At 34.2% G+C, this 23,437-nt stretch overlaps 2 protein-coding genes across 2 annotated transcripts in view; both read left to right on the top strand.

Moving 5' to 3' along the window:
- Positions 1-23,437, top strand: part of LOC118733172 (glutamate receptor-interacting protein 1) — a 179,760-nt gene that overhangs the window by 40,726 nt on the left and 115,597 nt on the right. The gene's annotated exons all lie outside the window — the stretch shown is intronic.
- Positions 5,595-14,182, top strand: LOC118733176 (trypsin II-P29-like). The gene is made up of 4 exons (XM_036462457.1): positions 5,595-5,846; positions 11,365-11,569; positions 11,770-12,085; positions 13,658-14,182. The coding sequence occupies exons 1-4, from the start codon at positions 5,771-5,773 to the stop codon at positions 14,042-14,044; spliced, it is 984 nt and encodes a 327-aa protein (XP_036318350.1). The 5' UTR covers positions 5,595-5,770; the 3' UTR covers positions 14,045-14,182.

Here is a 23,437-nt window from a genome sequence, read left to right as displayed (position 1 = left end):
AAGTTTCACTTCTTCCGCGCGTAGGGACTACACGCACTGAGTTTTTTTTTTTAGAAAAATCGTATCGCTGTAGGGGGCTAATAATTTAAAGATAAGGGTATTTTTTGACCTTCTATGTTAAGGCGCAGTATTTTATAAACATGTCCTATACAAACTTCTTGTCGCTTTGCTGATCTTAATGAAAATACATGCTTATGTATGCAATAATAAATTGTTTGATAACAGAAATGTAATGCGTATTTTTGAGAATCGTATTTTGGACGCTGAGGCTATGCTTATGTTGCCTTGAACTTGTAAAAATGTATACAGTACTTGTGTTATCAAAAATCAATTTCTTAGTGACCTGAAATGATTTTAAAAACAAGCTTCAATACCGATTCTTCTTTTACAAGCAAATAATGGCGTACATACCATTCTCCTCGGCTCTATGTACTGCTGATGCATTAACAAGATCAAGATGGCCGACCTGTAGCTAATTCTTTTTTGTATCACTCATTAGATTCGTGCAAGCTGATCTTAAATATGTCTACGCCATTTCCATTTCGTCCGCTTTGGTAGTTATAGAGGCGTTAGGGCTCTTAGGCAAGTCTTTTCATTATCCGATTTGAAAAATTTTCGAAGGGGAGTCTTGCTTTGTGGGTAAAAGTTGAAAAAAGAGGCGCACTCTAACGTAAATATGTATTAATTTTTTTCCTAAATACAGCTTCAGATGGCTCTATGAAATTAACACCTTTTGAATTAACAATTTCAACGGCGGTCTAAATTCATTTATAATGATTCACGGAGCCCTTTTCTTGTATTGTATACAAAACTCTGGAAGCGTGCTTTTCTTCCATCACAACGAGATCTCCTTGGTTTCTCGTCTTTCGTTTATATAGATGCGTATTAGGGCGGTCCTTGAAAATAGCCACTTTTTAATTTTGTATGTTCCCCACACAAGATAAAGACATTTACGAAATTTTCAAATTTAGAACAAATTTTAAGAGGCTGCTACCGAGGTTTAATTTTTTTTTTTAAATCGCAAAAGCTCGACACAACTTTGATTTGAAAGCTGATAAATTTGACATGACATATTGCAACCTATTCATATAAATCCATGAACTTGCTGAGTTATAGCTGGTGGCCAAAGTTCAAATTTTGTCGAGATTTCGCGATTTAAAATAAATTGCTTTAAATAAGAACATTTTTTATTAGTAAATAGTTACTTCAATTCGTAACATAAAATTAAATGAATACATAAATTAATACTGATAAGGAACCATGTCTTTTGACAGCACGTGAAAAAAAGCAAAAATAAACAAAACTTAAAAAAAATATGTACACATACAGTATTTGAATCAGCAAGCTCGATTGAAGGTATCTAAGCTAACTCAGCCGCGTCTACCGAACCCCTAATACATACAAACTATTGAATTATTCCTCAACAGAGAAGTAAACGTTAATGTTTGTTACCTTTGCATGCAAATTACGTGTGCACTCTAAAGTGGGTTGGAGAATACAAAAATTACAAATTTCAGCCTCAATGAAACACAAATGCAGAAATTTAAAATCGAACAGAAACTTCTTGATGAAAGTGTTGAAGCTTCCGAAAAAGATTCTGTGAATTCAATAATACGAATTCAAATAAATGCATACATACATTTCTGACGCTTGTTATGCAAAATAATTCAGTTCGAAATGAGAGAGCAACGGGGAAGTTAATTCTTCTCCAACTTTAGTTTAAACAAATCGACCAAGTAAATACATATGTACATTAGAGTGGTCCAAAAACAGTAAAGACGGAATTGCGGAATGGCGCCACCCCCTAGGATTGTTCAAAAAGTATACCCATATTTTTTATTTTGAAATCAAAAAATATTTAAGGAGTTACATGTATTTAATATGGGGAAAAAACACTTTTCATAGGAATGGTATAGAATTCTTGAAAATCAGTATTTTTTAAGGAGACTTCCAACATTAATATCCAATTGTTTATTTAAAAAAATTTTAATACTAGGGATTTGTAATTGGTCCCCCATTGCAATTTCTGGGGACTTTGGCGGACCAATAAAATATAGTTACCATAAAAAATGGTTAAAGAAACAATTGGGTATTGTAAATTCTACACCATTTCTACGCAAAGTTGTTTTTCCCCATATAAAACACATGGAAAACTTTGAGCGCCTTGAGCGACCTCTAAATATTTTTTTATTTCAAAATAAAAAAGTGGGGCTATATTTTTTTTTGGTATAGATTAGAAGTAATGTAATCAGACTTTTTACCACACAGACCCACTATATTTGCTGTGACGTAAAAAACGTTATCGGTATTTTGCGAATTTGACATAGGCAATAACTGCTATCAATAGCAACAAAAAAGTTTAAAAACAACAATTTTAGTATATACAGCTCACATAATATGAAACAGCAGTAAAACTCAGTCAGCTATACATATCTACATAGTAGCCATAAATAACGAAAGCTGTTGTTACCTTTGTTGCGGTATTCGCATTAGAATCGCTGCCAGGTGCGGTTTCAAATTGATGATAAACGGGCGGGCATCTATGGCGCTTAGTTTTATTTAATTAATACATTTTTTATATGTCTTATAACAGTTCCACATGTATTTATTAACTTTTTCAAATTTAAAGCTGACCAAACTGAAGATTGCTCTGTTAATGAAGCGAGGAAAATGTTTGAGTCTACGACTTATTTATAATACTCCAGCCTATAAAACCTACTACTTTGCCAGTCGACACCTTAACAGTGCAGTCCCTTGACAGAGTTCTCAGTCTCTTAACTGGGTGTTAGAATTAACGTTTAACTGGGTGTTAGAATTAACCAGAGATGGTGCAAACGGCCCTTATAAACTTCGCCGTGTATCCTTTGGTTGGTCCACGGAAATACTCTGAACCCTATAGTCGCCGTTGGGCTCCACGTTTTGCCAGAAGGTCAGTCTTTTCTTTGCCAACAAAACCCTATAGCCGGTGGCCCCTAAACGTAACATTGTTGTGCGGGATTTTCATGCGACTTTGCATGATGCTAGGGCTTTTTATAGTCCCTGGCGGTTTTAAATGACATTAATATCGGCCCCTTTGGTACTCCTATGCAGATATTCGCGGGCGTAGATTTCAATAGCGAAGATTTTAGAGATGTTTTAGAGATGATTACCTGATACATGTAACGTCATCACTGACGCAGAAACAGGATAAAAGCTCTCTCTTGGGCAAAACTGGTGTATATTGATTAAAAGCCGGCAGTGATGACTATTTAAAGAATCGCTGTTTGTATGACGTCACACTTGTTCAAATTGTTTAGGTTTTTCTTGCTAAATTTCTTCTCACAACTGCACCAAGTTGACGTCACATACAAATTATTCTCAAAAATCCTCTCAGATGAGCGCAATCTGGTATTCTGTCATTATTTGGCAATGATGTCTATATAAGCTTAATCGGAGAGGGTTTAAAAAAGCTCGAGACTGGTTTACTTAAGATTGTAACGAGCAAAATATAGATATCTTGCGGAAAAATCCTTTACAAGTTTTCTATCTATTTTCCATGGACGGGTCTGGTTGTCGTCGATGAAATAAAACGACCGAAACGTATAAAACGGAAGAAGCTTTTTAAACCGTTGTTTTTGAGTGACTCTTACATATGTATATAAAATCGTTCGAAAGCTTAAAGAAGATGGTAATGCCTTTTACTTGTTAGCCGCCACTTATGTAAAACAAAGTTAGCCATATGACAGGTACGCAAGCTATGAGCTGGTATGTATGTACTTACATATGTACATACATTAGGCCGTGCCACCCAACAGGAAAATAAAAAAAGTTCGCCATACACCGCTAAGGCTAAAGTAAGGCAATTAAAAGATAAAAAAAGTTTAGAACCTCTATACATTTTTGTTGGTGACAACATTCGGCAATAAATTATTATTTTTATATATTACATAGTTCTAATTGAATAATCAAAATTATTTTTTGCAAAAGTTTGATTATTTTTGGCGAGCTTTAGTTTACTGACATTAGAGTGGTACGTTAAAGTAGTAAGAACGGAGCTCCGGTGGTTAAGTACTTAAAACGAGGTGCTTGAGATCACTGAACTTTAGAACAATAAAATTTTCTCTTTGAGACAAGAACATCAGTATACATATCATACTTTAAAATCCAGCTGTAAATGCCGCAGATATGAATAATACTACTACCGCTACGTTTGGCCATAATAACACGGTGTACGCAAAACTTTTTTTCTGGTACGGTCTAATGCAATGTATGTAGTATTTCATTTAGTATATGGAAGAGGCAGTGTATACGCTGTACCTTAGTAAAAAAAATATTTATAGTTAATAAATAAATTATTTAAATACATATCATACGATCAATAATAAAAGGTGATTAAAAAATTTATGATCAGTTTAAGGGACTATTAGCCTGAGCCGCTCCGGAATATAAATATGAATAGAACAACGTACGTGTGTACATTAGGGTGGTCCAAAAGTGCATGTGAAAAAGTACAGTGGGAATTTTTATGCTCTCACCCCCTAGGATTGTTCTATACATATACATTCTTTTTTATTTTGAAATCAAAAAATATTTAGAGGGCGCTCAAAGCGCTCAAAGTTTTTATAGTTATTTATATGGGAAAAATGCAACTTTTCGAAGAAAAATATTGATTTTCAAGACCTCCATGACATTTCTACGATAATTTGTTTTTTTCCATATAAAATACATGGAAAATTTTGAGCGCTTGGAGCGACCTCTAAATATTTTTTGATTTCAAAATAAAAAAAAATATTGGTATATTTTTTCGATGTACACTGAGGGAAATAATGCATAGTAAAAATGAATACTTTATATTTGATAATCGTTTAAAAATGTTCGTATTTAAAAATAATATTTTCATACAAAATTTATTACGCACGTATTTTACTGTTCACATCTGAGTATGTATATATATGTAAAGTGTACATACGCACCCCAAGCATGCAGAGCCCCGCTCTGAGAGCGGTCACAACACACACATACATACATAGTACATACATGTTTATCCGTACAAATCGCGTGCTGTGGTGTTGATGGATATTCAACATTTGAAAGGAAATTTATATGCCTGGGTGTGGCTGAGTGCGCAAAGATGCTTGCCACAAGTTGTTGATATCCGGAGATGGTCGGGTTCGAATTCCACTGCAGGCAACGTGCAAATAAATTTTTTTTTTTAGTTTTTGTCTTGATTATTCACTTCACGGATGCTTTTTCAGTACGAACGCGGTCATTTTAATATGCGCGTAATTGAATTGAATATTTACCAATATCCAGTACTTTCGTTGACGTTTATAGTAAGATCAATTACGTTTCTATTTGATTATAATATTTTTTTCCCTCAGTGTAGTACAATCCAAGTGGGTCGAGCATTAAAATTCCGACTTTACTTATTTTGGACCACCCTAATGTACATCCATACAAATATATATAGTTAGGTACTTATCTATGGATAGGTAAGTAAGTACGAACTTACTAGTGCATACATACTTACATTCATACATATGTATGCACATATCGACGTAGAGCCGTATGTGTTGTCCAAAGTAAAGCAAAACCGTCGGCGTCACTGTGCTGTCGTTTTCATTCCATTTGCTGTTGAATTTAGAAAATCAATTGAGAATTGGCGCCGCTACAAAGCGGAACATCGGTAGTGGAGCTCTGATAGCCCAAAGAATCGTTCTGAGTTCGGTTTTAAAATTGAATTCAATCTACATAACTTCCGAGGAGTGCTACTACCGAAAGCTGCTGGAAAATGCATCGCGCCGAAAGCTCACAACAACTTGTCAAAATCTTCATTTTGGCATTTCTATGCAGTGAAATGCATTCAAGTAAGTGAGGATGATAAAAAAAGTTATCGCTGCAAATAAAATAAAAAAAAATAAAAATGAAAACAATTGCTTTGTGATTACATGCGATCAATAACGCCAAGTGTTTTTACTGCATTTCCGCAAGTGGTTTCTTTTAAATGCGGTAATTGAGAATTTAAGTGACAGCTAATGCCAAAAGAATTGCGCAGAATTAAAAAATAAAAAATTTAAAAAAAAAGTTGGTTTTGTGAGTGATTGAGTGTCTAAGCTATGTTATGATAACGAGTTAATGACCCACCACAATTTTTATACAATGTTTTCTTTTTCTAACATTTACTTGTTTATAATTGAAGTGCTATCTATAGTGGTTCATTGTCATGGCTAATGTTACATACATATGTACATATGTTTGTAGATATAATTTTATATGTAAACAGGTGCTGACATTTCAGTGCCCTTTGGCACGCGCCAATAAATTGAATTCTCAGTCTAAGCGCTGCTAAGTATTTTGCATATTTAATGCGTAGACGGACAATTGAGAGTGAGAAAAATTCAATAGATTTTATGTTAGTAAAAACGTTCAGCTAATATAACGCGCAAAAAGATGCAGGTACATAGGAACTTATTGGTTAACGGTTTTTTATAAACTTTTGTTGGGACAATTAAAAATAGAATGAAAAACATGCAGGAAGTGATGCAGTTAAAATATATTGGAATTGAATAAATTAACATAAATGCATTTCTCTGAACTGAATGCAGTATTGTATAAACTAACCTATGCACTGGACTTTACCCTTTGAGTTGAAAGTATTTTTGCAAGGAAAAAAAATTTTTGTAGGATCCTTTGCGTCGCTTTTTACATTTTTCGGTGACGCCTATATACATCCATGAAAAAGTGGAACTCTCAGTGAATTTATAAATATCCAATTCTAAAATTTTAATGTGCATATGTATGTATGTAGATATACGCGAATATAATGTGGATGGAGATGCCGGAGACACGAAGAGACTAGTGAGAAAAAAAGATGAGGCAAGATGACAATTTTGTTAACCAATCAGACAAAGAATTCACTGATTCTTGCTATTTATCTTCCGAAAAAGTAGAGTGCAGAATTCATAGCCTATCGGAGGACAAATCGGTGTTCTAATACAAAATAACTAACAATTATAACTACCTATTTGAACTCTGACAACTTATTAAAATATGTACATATAAAAAAGCAAAAAAAGTACTTCAACTTTAAAATATAAAAATCTTCTTATCGAGTCAAAAACATCGACATACTTGTCATTCTTCTAGAGCCGACTATAAACGCCGAAGTTATGACGACAAATGTAAGCAGGCGAAAAAAATCGAAATTGCCTTCGAATCGAAATATTTCTATCGCAAAAGCTTAATAATTTTTGGCGAGCTTTACTGACATTACGGTGGTACGTTAGAGAGCTACATAAGTACTGAGATATGGTGGGTAAGCACTAGATCCGACTGAAAATCCCGCAAGTATGACGAAAAATCTAAAAAAGCGACCCCACGTTCGGCTAGAATTTTTTTTTTTTTGAAATTGCCTTCTAAAAATACTTTAGATTCGAAGGTGTATGGTGTACTTTTTTTTCTGGTACGGTCTAGTATGCATGTTAGGTTAGGAGGGCGTGTGTGGATTATAGCATACTTTCACTCGGAGACAGATTTGTGCATTGTGAGTGCCCTCTTTTAGTGAGTGTGAGGAGGAACCACGTACCTAAATCGAAAGAATAGCTTTAAGCCATTATTTTACTGAACCAATTACTATCCCTGATGAAGCCGAGGAGATCTAACAGTTCCACCTCTGCTACTTTGCTCAGACCGTTGAAAAAGCGTGAACCCAAGTGCTTGAGACGCTTCGTCTGTTGATCTGGAGATCGACGCAGATAGTGGCAAATTCCCTCATCCTCATCATGGCAGCCCCTGCAGAGAGTACTTGTTGGTATTCGAGACCGTTGAAGCATTGGTGCTACATATAGCACAGTGTCCTGTGATGACGCCAGTAAGGACTCTTACTGCAGATCGATTTAGTTTAGATATTTAAAATTGCTAAAGAAAATTCATAAAAAGGTCTGTAATCGTGTAGTCTCTTAATTGCAAAAAAATAAATTTTTGTAGTTTTCATAATCATCCTAACAAATTGAGCTTCAGTATTTGGGGTTAATAATTTTTTCTACCCTTAGTAATTCTTTTATACACGAGTGCAAGCGTACTTATTAATATATTCACATTTATTTATAGCAGAAAAATAGCTACATACATAGGTGTTTAGTCAGATTTGCGATAAGCCTAACTGAATTTTTCTTGACTGCGAGCTGAAAGCTTATCCCCACATGATTCACGATAGAACTGTCCTATTAGAGTGGGGCAGTGCCTCTGCAGGCCCGCAGGGAATGTTCGTCTCTCATATTTTCGCTGTCATCAGCGACGTCCTGCACGAACTGGAAAGGAGGATACGGCCTACGCTGACGACATGTTACTCAACGTCAGAGGAATGTTTCTGAACACTCTATGTAATCTTAAATCGATCGCTGGCATTCCACTTGTATTCTCTAATAAGATCAAGTATTTTGGAGTGTGGATATTTGCCAATCTTTCGAAGCTTCGACGTCAAACCAAAAGAGACTGGCCCCGATCGGATCTTTCACTACGCACATATCTCTAAAGATTGAATGAGATAGTGGTAGACTCTAAAAAAGATGTCCAGTTAACATTTTCTAGAATGAAAGAGGCGTGTATGTACTGTCAACAACCCCGAGGATCTTATGTTAAGGCTGTCCGGTTTCTGCAGTGTATTTCACACAGAGGTGGCCGAAATAAAGGAGACAGTCGACTAAATAGCTAATACCTATTAGAAGCTTAAACATGTACCCCCATATCGGTTGTCCCACGTAATATGGACACAACTCGTACCGATATGTTCTCTGACTGGTCGACGAACAACTCTCTTGTGATCACCTCGAACTACTTCCTAATCAGCTGTGACATTTTAGGAAACTGCATACTTTTTTCTTGACTTGGGTGGCATAGAAGTTCTTGTGGCAACGTTGTTCCCAGCGGGCACTGAGCGAATACCCTGGAGCCCTGACCGGTCATTGTACCTTAAAATCTTATGCCGCAGGACTTAAATCGTTTCCGAGTCTTATTGCCGCAGCTGTTTTCTTATCTCGCTGGAGTAAGGCTTAAACATCTGTAGTCTAATCGCGATTACCCTGAAATAGCGCACATTCCAGAATTAATTTTGTTCGTCTATATATAATTATTTTGCAACTAGATAGAAAAGGAATGCGGCTGTTATTCGAATTACTGAATTTCGAACCCGAATAAGTACACTTATATGTTTGCACATATTTAGTACCTATGTATGTACATTCATATAGCAATTTCAGTAGCATATTTATTTATATAAGTAAGCATGTGTTCTGATTACACTGACCTGAATAATTTTTAAATATACCTAACTAAATTTATATATATTTATATATTTATGCATACATATGTACATATGAACTTACATACTTGTGCCTGCATATATATGTATGTAGTTGCACTTATTTTTAAGGTAGTATAATTTGCCTCTCGCCAGCCGTTAAATATTCGAAACATAAATCTTTATTTATTTACATATAAACACTTTTTATAGAGCATTATCAATATTTTGACTATCAGATTAACTTTAAGGTCAGGTATTGCTGCACATACCACATATATACATATTTGCATATTAGAGTGTGCAGTAATTTTGACTTAGTTACTCTTCAGGTTGGATTCTAGATTTTCAGCTTATGACTTCTATTTTTTTGGCGTTTTTTTACCGACTTTAAGCGACTTTCGCCGAGTCGAATAGAGCACTCTAGTATAGCGTCTTATTCATACGAACAACATCACCAAGCCAGCGCAGCTGCTGTATTTTAATTAATTTTTTTGTAATCAGTTTTTTTTTTTAATATTTTGAGATGAAGGATTCAGGAGACATAGTTTCTTTGGATAAGAAAATGTTACTTGGCCTTTAAATTTATTTTCAAAAATAGGGGTTTAATTTTATTTTATTTTATGAAATCAAAACGATACCAATGAAATTTTTAAAAAGTTTAAAACACATGTTTTTACTGTACTTGGGTCAAGGAATCAATTTCCATGGTCGAAAAACACATTTGAAATTAAAAAAAAGTAAATAAAATATTATACACATGTACATATGTATACTGGATAAAAAAAGAAAAAAAATCAAATATTTTATTTTGATGGTCTTACTGAAAAAAAAATTACCCTCAGAAGTAAAGTTATTATTTTTTTTGACCTGAAACCGGCATGTAATGATTTTCTTTCTAAGAAATTTAAGATGTATTAAAAACTTTTTGAAAAAATCCTTGGTTGCTGTTTTCCGGTCAAAAAAGGAAAAAATTTAAATTCTGGTAAATGACAAATTTTCTTCGCGACCAATCTTAATGTTCATACGTACCTACTTGCATATCTATGTATGTACGGTGCACGTAGGTATGTATATGCTCGGAATGCTCTTATCAATGCAATGCGAACATTTCATCAATTTTTTAGTTAAAGAATGTGTGATGATTATACAAATACTTAGATGGCAGTTACAAAGTTCATCAAGTTTACCAAGGCCCGATGTGCGGAAAATTCCGCAACATTAATATAAAAATATTTAAATATGTTTCTCAACAGATGCGGCATAAAAATAGCTACACATTTGCAAACGACTAGTACTATAAAATTTAATTACAACTCAATAGCCTTTTCGAATATAAAAATATTACATACCTTTGTACTTTTTATGTAGATATTTTTATTTCATACAAATCCCTTAATAATAAAAATTAATAAGTATACTTTTTCTATATCAAATATCTGCAAGACCAGTTTTTTCAACAGGTGAGAAATTTTGCTGTTTAAAATATTTTTTTTTATGTGATGAAGTAGTTACAGAAAAGGGAATGATCGCTCTTCATATTTAGTATGAAATTTTTAAAATCTTTGAGGCATAAAATAATTAAATATGGAAATCAATTCTAATATTTTGCAAATTGAAAATAGAAAAGTTGAGCAATAATAAACCTACTTATATACATGTATGGATATACCTATACGTGACGCCACAGGTGTACAACTTCTGACAAAGTGCTTGCGTACTTATTGACCAAAATTTCAATTTTATCATTTCATAATTAATTTACGCTCATTATCACTATTATAAATTTCGGAAATTTTTCAAATCGATAACAGTGTGGATTTATAGTACAAAGCTACATATCCCGTAATTAATGCAGTGTGAAGAATAAGTGTAAATCTAAACCTTATCTAAAGTCAAACACGTGCCGGTTGTTAGCAATAACTGCATACTTTTTTCACTTTAACGCTGATTACGTGCCGACAATGCGCTAGACCAGAAGCTTGTATGAAATGTATTATGAAAAAGATGAAGCAAAAATACCATAAATTTTATGAAATACGAATTAGGATAATAAGTAAATAAAAAAATTTGTTTCTCTTTTACAGGCTTCACACAATCCAATGCCGCCGAACAGCCTTTCAATAACTATCCCAGCAGCATAAATGGCAGTGAGGCATCGTTGGAGCATGCGCGCTATCAGGCCTCCATACGCTTAGCATTGGAAGACTACATTTTCGGAGAGGGACACATATGCGGTGGCGCTGTAATTGCCCCCTCTGTAGTACTCACCGTCGGACAGTGTGTACACAAGTAAGTTCACGCAGCAAGCGCATGCTCGCAAAATACATACATACATACATAAATACTTGTATCATAAAAAAAAAACATAAACAATTTAATCTTATCAATCACTTTGGTTTATTAATTACTATAGAATCGTATATTTCAATATTTATCTACATATGCGTTTGTTTATAAATATTTATGTATGTATGTATGTATGTATGTAGTTACCGCACGCAGACATCGCGTCACCCGGCTGAGCTGAAAGTTGTTATGGGTACATTGAATCGTTATCAACGCACCGAGCACACGCTGGTTTACGGCGTGACACACGTACATCAACCGAAGACATTCAGCGCACGCACTTTACGCGATAACATAGCGATTATAATGCTGGAACGTGATATTCCACCCGCACATCCCACTGTAAAACCGATTGCTTTGAGTTCGAAGACATTCCGCAGCGGCGAGACGCCAGAAATGCTAAGCGACTCAATCGATCGGCAGACGTTTGAGGTGACCAGCTGGTTTGCTACAGAGCAGGTGAGCTCAGTAAGCATTGTAGAACAAAACATAACGTAACATAACATAAAATAACATTAAATAGCATAGCATATCATAGTACAAAAACAACATAGATAACATAACAGAACATAACTTAACATGACGTAACATAATTTAACATTACATTATACAACATAAGATGCATAAAAAGTGAGCTTAAGCTCCAACTCGTCTTTCAGTACAAACTCGTGGGCTTGAGATCATTCGATCGGTAGTTTTACAGGGCAATTCTGGTGTGCCGTTTGAGAGATCCGGGTTAGAAACCTCGTGCAGCGAATTTTTTTCACTATACATATTTTTCTTTTAATTTAATTATGTATTAATAGAAACAAACAAATAGAACATATATTTATTTAAATCCATTGATTTTAAGAAACTATTTTTTTAAATTTTTTTAAGAGTTTATTGTTTTAAATTTTTAGACGCGTACTTAATGTAATTTTATTTTTTTGTACTTTTTAATTAAATATTTTCTGTGTTTTCCCCTTTTTTCCTTTTTGTTTTAGATTTGATAAGTTGAAAAGAAAACAAAAAATGTTTCATTTTACTTTTAAGATCTTACTTTAATTTTTTGTCTTTTTTAGTTTTCTTTTGTTTAATTTTTAGATTTTGTTTTTAAAATAAAATTAGTTTTCTTTAATTTCATTTAATTTTTAAGTACGATTTTCTTTTTTTTAATTTTTCTAATTAATTTTTATTTTAATTGTTAGATGTTATTGTTTTAGAAAGAAAAATCAGTTTTTTAATATTATTTTATTAAAAGAATATATTTTTATTTATTTGCTTTATTTTCAATTTAATTTTACTATTTTTAATTTAATTTTACTATTTTTCCTTTAATAACTAAATTTTCTTCCTTTTATTAGTTTTTCTTGCTTTAAAAAAAAAATTCATGTACATATTTTTTTTAATTAATTTAATTTAAAAATAAACTTTTTAGCAACAAGTCGAACACCATTATGTATACTTCAGATCTTTCAATTAGTCTTTTCAAAGACATTAAAGAGCTTTTAATATAGTTGCCAGAATTGACAATGACTGTGGTGAGTTAAAAGACACTTGCTAGAATTGCCTGGTTAGCTTAAGCTCTCTTTTTATGCATAAGGGCCAACAAGTTTGTTATAGTACACCCCTGACTCTAAAATATTTTCGCTAGGTCTTTGAGTTCGATCCGGATTTTTTGAGTATCCGAATATTCGAATATGTATTCAGATATCTGATTAAAAATACGAACATTTTTTTTGTTTCCCGTAAAAATTCGACCACTAGGCTCATAAAAAAAAATGTATATATTTCGAAATTGATTTGCAAAAATACTTTGAACAGCGAAACTTTTTGTGTTTGTTTGTAAGGTGGTACAGTCTAATGTATATACAAAACCAAAACGTGCTTTTTAATATTCCCTTAGTTTTCTTGAGCTTTAACTTACTGGCATTAGGGTTGAAAAAGGCATTTTGCATTAATAGCTTTGATATGTGTCTATGTGTGTGTGTGTGACCGCATGACTAATCTTTATTTTACCAAAAACTAATAGTTTTTCTTTGTTTGCAGCACATTCCTTACACGCAGCTCATGTCGCTAAATGCCTCACAACTGAGTGATGAACAATGTGTGGAAAGGTATGGTCCCCTCTATGGACCGGACATGGTGTGTATTGGATATAAATATGGGCAACAAGAAGCCGCTTGTGAGCAAGACGCCGGTTCACCTATGATCCACAACAATCAGCTGCTGGCGCTTACCTCAACACAAAGCGTCGATTGCAAAAAGAGTTCACAACCAGTCGTTTTCGTCGATGTCGCCCATCACGCCAAGTGGATTTTGGAGCAAATCGGTGATGGCACAAATTGTAACAGCTCCGTTTGGGGCACTCTGGCATTCTTACTCTTTACAATTTGGACAGCGAAACGCGCGAAATGGCATAAGTTTTTGCTTTAAATAAAAGCTTTATTTGGGGGATACATTTTTTTTTTTACATTAGTTTAGTTTTAATGTACCATAGTTTGATAGTTACGAAACTATTCTCAAACATGTTTCTTAACCTTTTAAGAAGAATTTAATAAAGGCTGAATTTTGTTATTCTGTACATTGGTATTATTTTTTCTACTGTAAAAAATGCTTGCGTTGGTAATTATTACATACTTATGTTGGTAATTAACAGTTTAAATAATATTTGTATATAATAAGAATATAAACTAAGCAACATGCAGTTGTGCTCGAAAAGTTTGCGTAAAAAATGATTAAAAATCAAAGCAAAATCTTAGAAACTAGCAATCTGTACTTTATTATACTGAAAGGATCTATAAAACCGCATACCCAAAATTTTTCTAAAAACTCTTAAAAAAATGAATTTAAGTGAATTTTTTTTTTAACATTTAAATTTTTTTGCGATTTTTTTTACGTTTTGAGGGAACCCGACAATTGTTTTCAACTAGTCTTTATTATGTAAAATTTATTAACTCACACAGGAGAATCGATTTTTTTTCTCAAAATGGCTATTTTTTCCGCACCTCGCACTAAAAAATTTAATATAAACATATAAACATTCAAAAATGGGACTCAACTGGTCTCTTTCTAATTTTATAAGTTTTCATTAAAAAAAAATTATCAAATTAGTTGAAAAATGAAGGCTCCAGTGAATTATGAACATTAAATTCCAGTTTTGAACCACTGTGCGCTGCTTTGAGCGAACTGCATTTACGTTTACTTCTCTATTCTATCACAAAAGTGAAAATATTTTTTGGGCAAATTCAAACATTAATTTTAATTTTTTTTTTTGAGGACAACAGTATGTGCTGGTTGGCTGGGCACATTCGTTAAAAGAAAAAATGTATTAAATTTACTGCGCTATGTAATTTCTAGCCTAAAGTTATGCTACAAATTTGAGCAAAGATCAAACGAGTGTTTGCTGTTATAAAATGTAAAAAGGTATGCGCGTGGCATGCCAGTAGGAAATCGCGAGCGTTTTTTTAATAAAAGTTGAGCTTTAATTTCCTAAATTAACTCTTGAGATCAAACTTGCAGTTCATCAATGCAAAACAAATCATATATCAAACCAAAAAATTTCCGACTAATTACTGTTAAAAAAGTTTCTGGTAAATTTCGTATTTTATTTTTGGCTTGAAACAAAAAAAATCTTGCTCGAAATAACAAAAGTCTATAGTTCACTAAATTGTTTCTTTTTGGTTATAAATTGGCTACTTTGTATAACGTTCGTCATTATTTCTGTGGCAGTCCTTCTCAATTTTCTTCGCGTACCTACGTGAAATAGTCAAGGTTGGTTAAATCTGCATTAGATGTCAACTAACTTGTAAGTATGTTTTTTTTTTAATTTTTTACTTGTTTATTATTTACTTTGTTCAACATTATGTCAATATTTGTAATAATATATAAAGTTTCGATCTTCATTTTATCTGTCACTAATTCTTCAGAAATTTCGTAAAAGAATCGAAGGGTGCACAGCACTTCCATTTTATTTTAGGAATTCGGAAAAATAGCAAAAAAGGAAATAGTGATTTCTTAACGAATTCGTTAAAATTTCTCTACTAGTCAGATTATTCCGAAAGTATGGTTTGCAGGGTTAATACAGAAGGTCCCTCACTAATTTCCACAGAAAATCCAGGTTAATTCAAAAGTCGGTAGATTACTCACTAAATCCTAATAGCATTAACATACAATTTCAGAATCATTAAATTAGAAACGTATACTAATAACCAGGGAACGGATTTAATGGAAATTGTCTTTTTTTCTGCTAAAGAGAGTATATTCGGTTAAGAATGTCCACGATGTAGCTTTCCCTGATTCCATATATACACATTTGAAGTTGCCTTTTTTAAGATATTTGCCTTTTTTTGCCTTTTCTACCTTTAAAAAAGTGATTATAGCATTTACAATATTTTTTTTTTAAGATTAAAAAATATACACATGCCCATGCAGCTTATAGAAGCACAGGGACCTCTTGCCAAATTGGTGTTGAAAAAATTCAAAGCCGTTTTCTCAGCTAACGTAGGCTTGGAGACAATAAGGGGTGTGGATAAAATTGTAAAGGGCGAGGAAAACGCCCTTATTGCTGATAATATGAACGTTTCAAACGTTCCATATTTAAATTGGGCTCCACTTGTATCAACTTACGTCGAGCGCACATTTAATATATTCAAGGTTTTTCTTCGCGAATGAAAATGCTGCCAGAAAACTTCAAAATGCATCTTGTGGTTCAATGTTACTTCAACTATACAGATTAAAGTTTTATGAGTTAGAAACTCGAAAGGATAAAATGGTCAAAGATTCAAAAGTACAAATGTTTCATATAACTTTACTTGTAATATAAACATTTCTAAAATAAATCTATTTTTTGACTGTTCTTCGTATTTTCTGTCTTTTTAGTGCCTTATTTTCCTTTTTTTCAATACCTTTTTTTGCCTTTTCCTGCCTTTTTCGCTATTTTATTTTGCCTTTTCCATCCTATTTCGTTACTTTATTTTGCCTTTTTTATAGGTTTTTAGGTCCTAAAAATCCGTTCCCTGCTAATAACTGAATAACTTTAGTTTTCAAACAACTCTGTTAGACAGGGCCTTTTTATGTTAAGGCGACCAAATCTTGTTCGTTGCTCAAAAACCAGAAATATGAATTTGCACATTTTTAAAAGTTTTTCAGCATTCGATATTTACATATATTAAGAAGATACAAAAAACGTAGAGCATAATAAAGCACGATTTTCCGAAACAAATATTTAGTAATTAAGCGAGAAAAACGCGGCAAAATATGTCACGATTTTCACTTGTTTTTTCCAAATATTTGTTTAATAACATTTTGCTTCTCTTATTTATGTTATATGTACATACATGCATACCCTGCAGGAAACTCTCTGACAAGAATGCCAGTTCAATATTTAAATTAAGTACCTATTAAGAATGTTTATTAAGGTGGTCCAAAATTGCATGTGAAAAGTAAAGTAAGAGTTTTAATGCTCTCACCCCTAGGATTGTTCTATATATATATATATATGTTGTTTGTATTTTGAGAGAAAAAAAGTTTTCCTGGAAATTGTATAGAATTCTTGAAAATCAATATTTTTCGATTGGAAAACTGCCAGTAATAATATCCAATTGTTTATTATACCAATCTTTAATACCAACGATTTTTTATAAGCACTACCGTTGCATTTTTTGAGGTTTTGGGGTGCTATAAAAAATCAATAATACTTAAAATGGTTAAATAAACAATTGGGTATTGTTTTTGGAAGTCTTCTGAAGAGGAACAAAGCTTTTCGATCGAAAAATATGAAAAATATTGATTTTCAAGAATTTTATACCATTTCTATGAAAACTTGCTTTTTCCCCATATAAAATAAAAATACAACTTTGAGCGCTTAGAGCTACCTTTAAATATTTTTTGATTACAAAATAAAAAAAATAGGGGTATACTTTTTATCGGTTTAGATCAATCCTAGGGGGGAGAGCATTAAAATTCCGACTTTATTTTTTGTTTACCACCCTAATGTTTATACATATACAAGATTAGTCATCGGTTATTTACGAGCGTGACATGTTCAAGGTATGTATGTATTTTGAAGACTATTACACACACTCTCCCCCATTGAAAAGTGTTTCCAATTGGGTACATGACACTATTTACATACATACATATGTATGTATGGTATGTATGTATATCCGTGCATATTTATGTTTGCAACACGATAAGTGTTAATTACCCATTAACATGACCATAATTATGGTCAACAACAATTATTTTATTTTATTTATTTATTTACATAAGTACCACATAGTATGTAAATATGTTGCTTTTCGGAAGCCATAGTGGGCGGGAGGTAATGTGTATTGAGTGTCACGAAAAATTGTTTTATATTCATACATATCTACATACATACATATTTACATATTTAAGCACGTAAAAATAAATGTAAATAACTACATACATGTATACATACATACATATGTGTACATAGTATATGCAGTATGACTAAATAACGCATTTATTTTTATGGCCAATAAAAACTTGTAAGTGCATTTGGCACCTGACAAATATATTTAAAGATAATTGAGATTTTGCACACATTACTGTTGACCTCGAATTGCCGAATATTTTAGGACTGGAAGTTGCTTGTAATAAATTATTAGTTAAATATGTTGGCTCCCTCAATAAGCGGCTTGAGAGGACAGAAGTAAGTCCTAAAAATTATTGAGCTAAAAAAATGCATACTGAAAAAAATCATATTAAAAGTTTCAAATCTTGATGAAAATTTGTTAAAATTCGTCCAATTTTTACAATTCTACAAAGTCTGAAATTTTTGATTTACATGTTCTTGCTAGAAAGTAGATAAGCTATAATTGAAAGTTAATGCGATTTTTGAAAAAAAAAACAGCCAAATCTTGCTAAAATGCCTCTTCCTTGTTTGCATCTTCGCCAACGCATTGATTTTGTTTTTTTGGTTGTGATAAAAAAAAAATATTTTACTCAAGGAAGTGTCAGAACTTTTATACTTCGTCAAGCAATTTTTCACATTTTTCGCTTAATAGAGTTAAATAGTTCTTCTTCATTTTTGTAGGGAATCAGCTGTTTTCTCTTAAGTATTTTAGGTTCCTTAAATTAACGCTATTATGAACATTATTCTCCAAGCCAAACAAGTTATTGCTGGGGTTTTTATTGTTAGACATATTTATGTAGGTAAAAATAGTGAATTTCTTATGCCTAAAGCCACACTGATAAGGCCCAATCAGTGTTATCATACCTGATTTCCATCTATGTACGTATATGTTATGGATATTCCCAGTCTTGGAATCGATTGTTGCTGCCTTATTTTCTGATGAAGTCACGCTCTTCTGTCCCTCTATTCTCCTTTTGATAAAGACGTCTTACTTATGTATTACCATGGTAGCCGGGATCGCAAAAAGCTGAAAAATTAACATCCGTAATGAAAACCCATCACATGTATGTACGTTGCGTATACGCAATAGCGGTCAACTTAAATGGTCAAATTTCTGTTTTAATGTTATAGTGACATATCTACATACATACATATACATATATCCTAAAAACGTTTCTTCACAAATTGAACATCTTGGACCGCCAACATTAGGGCAACAAAATTTTAACGACCCTTTCAATTGCGTGGACGTGTGTTTTTAGTTCCGTAGCGCTGTACGAAAGCACATAAATTTTATTTATGACCACAAGCTACATATGTATGTATGTAGAGTATGTAAATATGCTCATGATCAGTGTGGCTGATGGCTAGAAAGAGTCGTACAGTTTGAGTGCCAATTTAATTTCAATAATGGCTTTCGTATTGATTGGGCGTGCTCCATTTGGCGAGTGATGAGCCGACTTTCAAGAAATTTTTAGTATATCGATATCACTACATTGTAAAGTTCCTCACATAAGTAAATTGTTACAAATTTATATACATACATACATACACGTACATAGTTTCAATTTTTTCAATTTCAATTTGTTGAAGAAGTGGTTGCGCATTTTAGTTACGGCAGGATAGTGACTTTTTCCGTGCGACGACTATTAGTCTGGGGGAAGAGCGGTCAAGCCGAGTGAGGGCTATGAACCGCTTAACATAAATTTCTAACCAAATTTGCGTGGTAGTATGGCGGCTGGTCTCCGCAGCCACTTCGTCGATGAGTTCAGCTTTTAGTATGTGTTTGCAGGAGGTTAGCGGTATGTCCCATCTTGAGCAAATTTCCCGTTAGATTTTAGAGTTTTTCCTATCAGCTTGGCTATCAGAAGATATATAGTAGTAGGCCGTTCTGAAGGGGCGGAAGCTATGAGCCGCCGAGCAGTTCGGTAAGCAGAAACAGAGGTTTAGTGCGAGTTCATCAGAATAAATCCCGCTATGCACTCTTTTGTTAAGCTTGAAATCAACTGTATATATAGCCGTCGATACTAGGTTTAGGTCTGTGGCAGATTCCCATTTATTTCCAAAGATTTGGTGGGTGCAGTGCGTAGTGATCTCATGCATGTATCCGTTTCACATTGGCTCTGGACAAAGTCTTTTTTAAGGTAGGTGACCCAGTAGAAGAGGATGGGTGTTATCATAGGTGCTGTTGTTGTTGTAATAGCATACATATTCCCCAAAGAGTTTTTGGAAAGTATTGCTGGAGTGACAGTCCTTGGCCAGGTATAAATCTGGGTCGTTCCGGTTACGTAGACCTGACCTCCGGGGGAACGTGTACATCCAGTGTACTAGGTGGGGTTTTATTCCGCCTGTTTTGTTGGCTTACCGGCATACAGGACACTATTGGCTTTCCTAGAGCGTTCTTCCACGTTTACCTTCCAGTCAAGTTTCCTGAGTAGAATAATTCCAAGGTACATATTTGACCTTGGTTGAGTAAGTCGTTTAAGGTGGCAGGTTTGAATATAGGCATTTTTTACTTCCTCATTCGTGAAGTGTACCATAACGTTCTTGGTAGAATTGACGCTAAGTCCACATTCCTTGAATCAGGGGGGGGCTACTCAACACAAAATTAGAATGCTGCGTTACCATTCACCTCTTCTGTAGAGATTGAGAGATAGAATCTCAGTGCACATTTATGTACAGCTCGGTCTTCGGGCGATGGACAGTTGCTTGTTTAAGCAAGATTGAGAGTACAGTGTGAAAATTGTGAGCTGTCCGCTGTAATTGCAACTTGCGATGACGAACTCTCATCTCAACATTTAGATATCTTTCAAAATCCATCAATCCCGAATCTGGTAAAATGTATGAAGTGTCAAGTGAATGATGGTAAAAGTCCAATCAGATAATACACATGTAGTATATCCGCACAGTTATTTAAGTGATTTTCCGAGCATCTCCCACAAATTGTGGTAGGCGTCTTAGTGTTGTCCCACAAAAGGAAAATAAAGAAACCCACGAATGGCAAATGGTTTTTGTAAGAAACCTTTTGAGGGCAGAGCACTCGGTGGTTTTCCATTGACTGTAACGGAACGACAGCTACAGAAAAAATATTTCGTTGGATTGCGTTCGGGGGCAGGAATCCGACCTAGGTCCCACCAGGTGTAAGTACGCACCTCCAACCACTCATCAACAATATATTACATTTTCCTCAAAGAAAACTGAAAGAAAAGAATCTATCAAAATATGCCACCCACGCAAAAGAAGTCTTCCGAAGAGCAGCAATGACAGCCACTTTGGCATACACTTTGCTCTATGTGTGTGCATTACACGTATCCGCCGGATGTTGCGCCAGTGTCATTTGGATTTCTTCAAAACATATTTTACTTCTTTATTCGCTTTGGAGCTTTGAGGCTAGAATGGATTTATCAAAAAAGTGCGTGTATATTTATATCTACGTATATGTAGATACATATTTATATATGCCACACAGTTGTATGTTGAATTTTCGATACGCACGCTTGGCACATAAATTTTCTGCAATGTCTGCTGCGATGGGCTAAATATATTCATGCCTACATATGCAGAAGTATATTGGCCTGTTCGGGCGCACTTAATCACCGACTGCTTTGAAGCGCAGCAAAAATCAAAATTTATATCAAAATATTATGAATTTGCTCCGTTCTCTGTAGCAGATAAAGACGCTTCACTTAATCCTGTTTTATTTCCTCTTGTCACTCTTCCTCCTACACCACCCGCATTCTCTAATGCGCGCCAGCCAGCCAGCCAGCAAAAAAAGAGAAGTATCAATTCGCTTGCCAAAACGCCAGCGAGTGTCTTTTTGAGTGTCCATTGAACCATAACCAATGAATGGTCTGCCAGCCAAATGTCTTATTTTTGACATCTTCCCGTCTGTTTCGCTTGTTGCCGGTGCACTTCTGTGGTTTCTCCAAATTTATTTCTTCTTGTTGTCTACTTTGCTTTGCGCGTTTGATGCTTCAGTATGTTCCAATTTAAATATACTACACATTTTCTATTTTTTTTTTGGTAATTTTTTACTTATCCTAAAACATATTGGCATGTGAATTGTGGCGCATACATATTTCGGAATTTGTTCTGTTTGTTTTAAGTTGAAATAACAAGAAATGACACGAAACATTTAAGTCTACAGTAATTAAGAATGTTTTTTTTTATTTTTTTTTTTTTTCAAATTCTTAGATCGTGGCGCGCATCTACAGTTTCGAAGGTCTTTATCAGCGATATAATTTTTTATGTTCGATTCTCATGTCAAACTATGCGATTTTTGTGTCTCGTATATAGGTCATGGAGGTTTGGTATTTCAAATATTTTCTAAATCACCCAAATAGCTATTTCAACAAAAAACAAGAATAAAGGATTAGTGTATTTAAGAAATTAACGTCGAAGAATTTCGAGAGTATCGACTAATGAACTAAAAATGCGTGAGACAATTAGATATATGTAAATTTTTGTTAGCCATCGGAAATGGAAATGAGGAAAAAACTCTTGAGAACCATCCAACAGCATTTGCGATAGTCGTGATTCACCTCAAACATATTTCGCTGCGAGTAAATCAGAGGTGAGAAAATTAGTTGAAAAAAGATACATACAAGATTTTGAGTAGGTTAGATTGGGGGTCAAGCAATGAGATTAGGATGTACGTACACTCCGTGGATCAAACATCGACTCGAATCCAGCATCTTGGTGAACCTAAGATTCATATTCGCCTATGTCCATCAAAAAATTTGCGTCCAGCAATACAAAATTCACTCCACGCAGCCTGCATCTTGACTCTCTCACCTGTTTTTCATTGTATGTCCCGTATTTTCCGTTAAATAAAGTTGAGAGTCCTCCCTTCTGTTATCAGATTTCTCTCCCTTTTTGTGCAAAATACAGGTCTGGTCTTTTTTTTCAGAGTAGGAAGCATCAAAAGCCTAACCCCAAAAACTGTCAGTGTGAGACTTTAACCCACTAAACCTCCTACCGTCTATGTACCGATCCAACCGGTACTACCGTTAAGTATTTCGTCGGGAGGTGGTTTGAGCACGAAGGTCTACGTCCGTTACTGTTCACAATATTCCACCCACGGTTTGTCTTGGTTTGGTATTAAACCTACCCACCCCATTGGTATTTTACAACTAACAAGTTGTTCCTAAGTAGTAATGTCCGGTTGCAGAGATTTTTTATTGCTTATACGATTTTTGCCAGGCTCGCCCTCTGCATGCCGTAACTTTTCAAGGAAAACGGGCTTTTTATCTGGCCTGAGTCAGATAATACGATGTGGCTGCTCCTTACCTCGCCTCTCGTCCTTGCCTGCGCCACACTTGCCCGCTGTTGCGGAATTGCTGTATAACTAGGGCAGAAGTGGATTTAAATTCCTTTCAAACGTATTATCTTTGCGGTGCCAGTGGGACTAGTGTTTCGGGTGTAGTTACGCTGCCGAAACGTTCATT

The sequence above is a fragment of the Rhagoletis pomonella genome, unplaced genomic scaffold, assembly GCF_013731165.1.
Source record: "Rhagoletis pomonella isolate Grant_MI unplaced genomic scaffold, Rhpom_1.0 Rhpom_scaffold_00002, whole genome shotgun sequence".
In the NCBI taxonomy this organism is placed as follows: Eukaryota; Metazoa; Arthropoda; class Insecta; order Diptera; family Tephritidae; genus Rhagoletis; species Rhagoletis pomonella.
The sequence above is the reverse complement of the archived record's forward strand: the minus strand, read 5'-3'. Positions and strand labels throughout refer to the sequence as shown.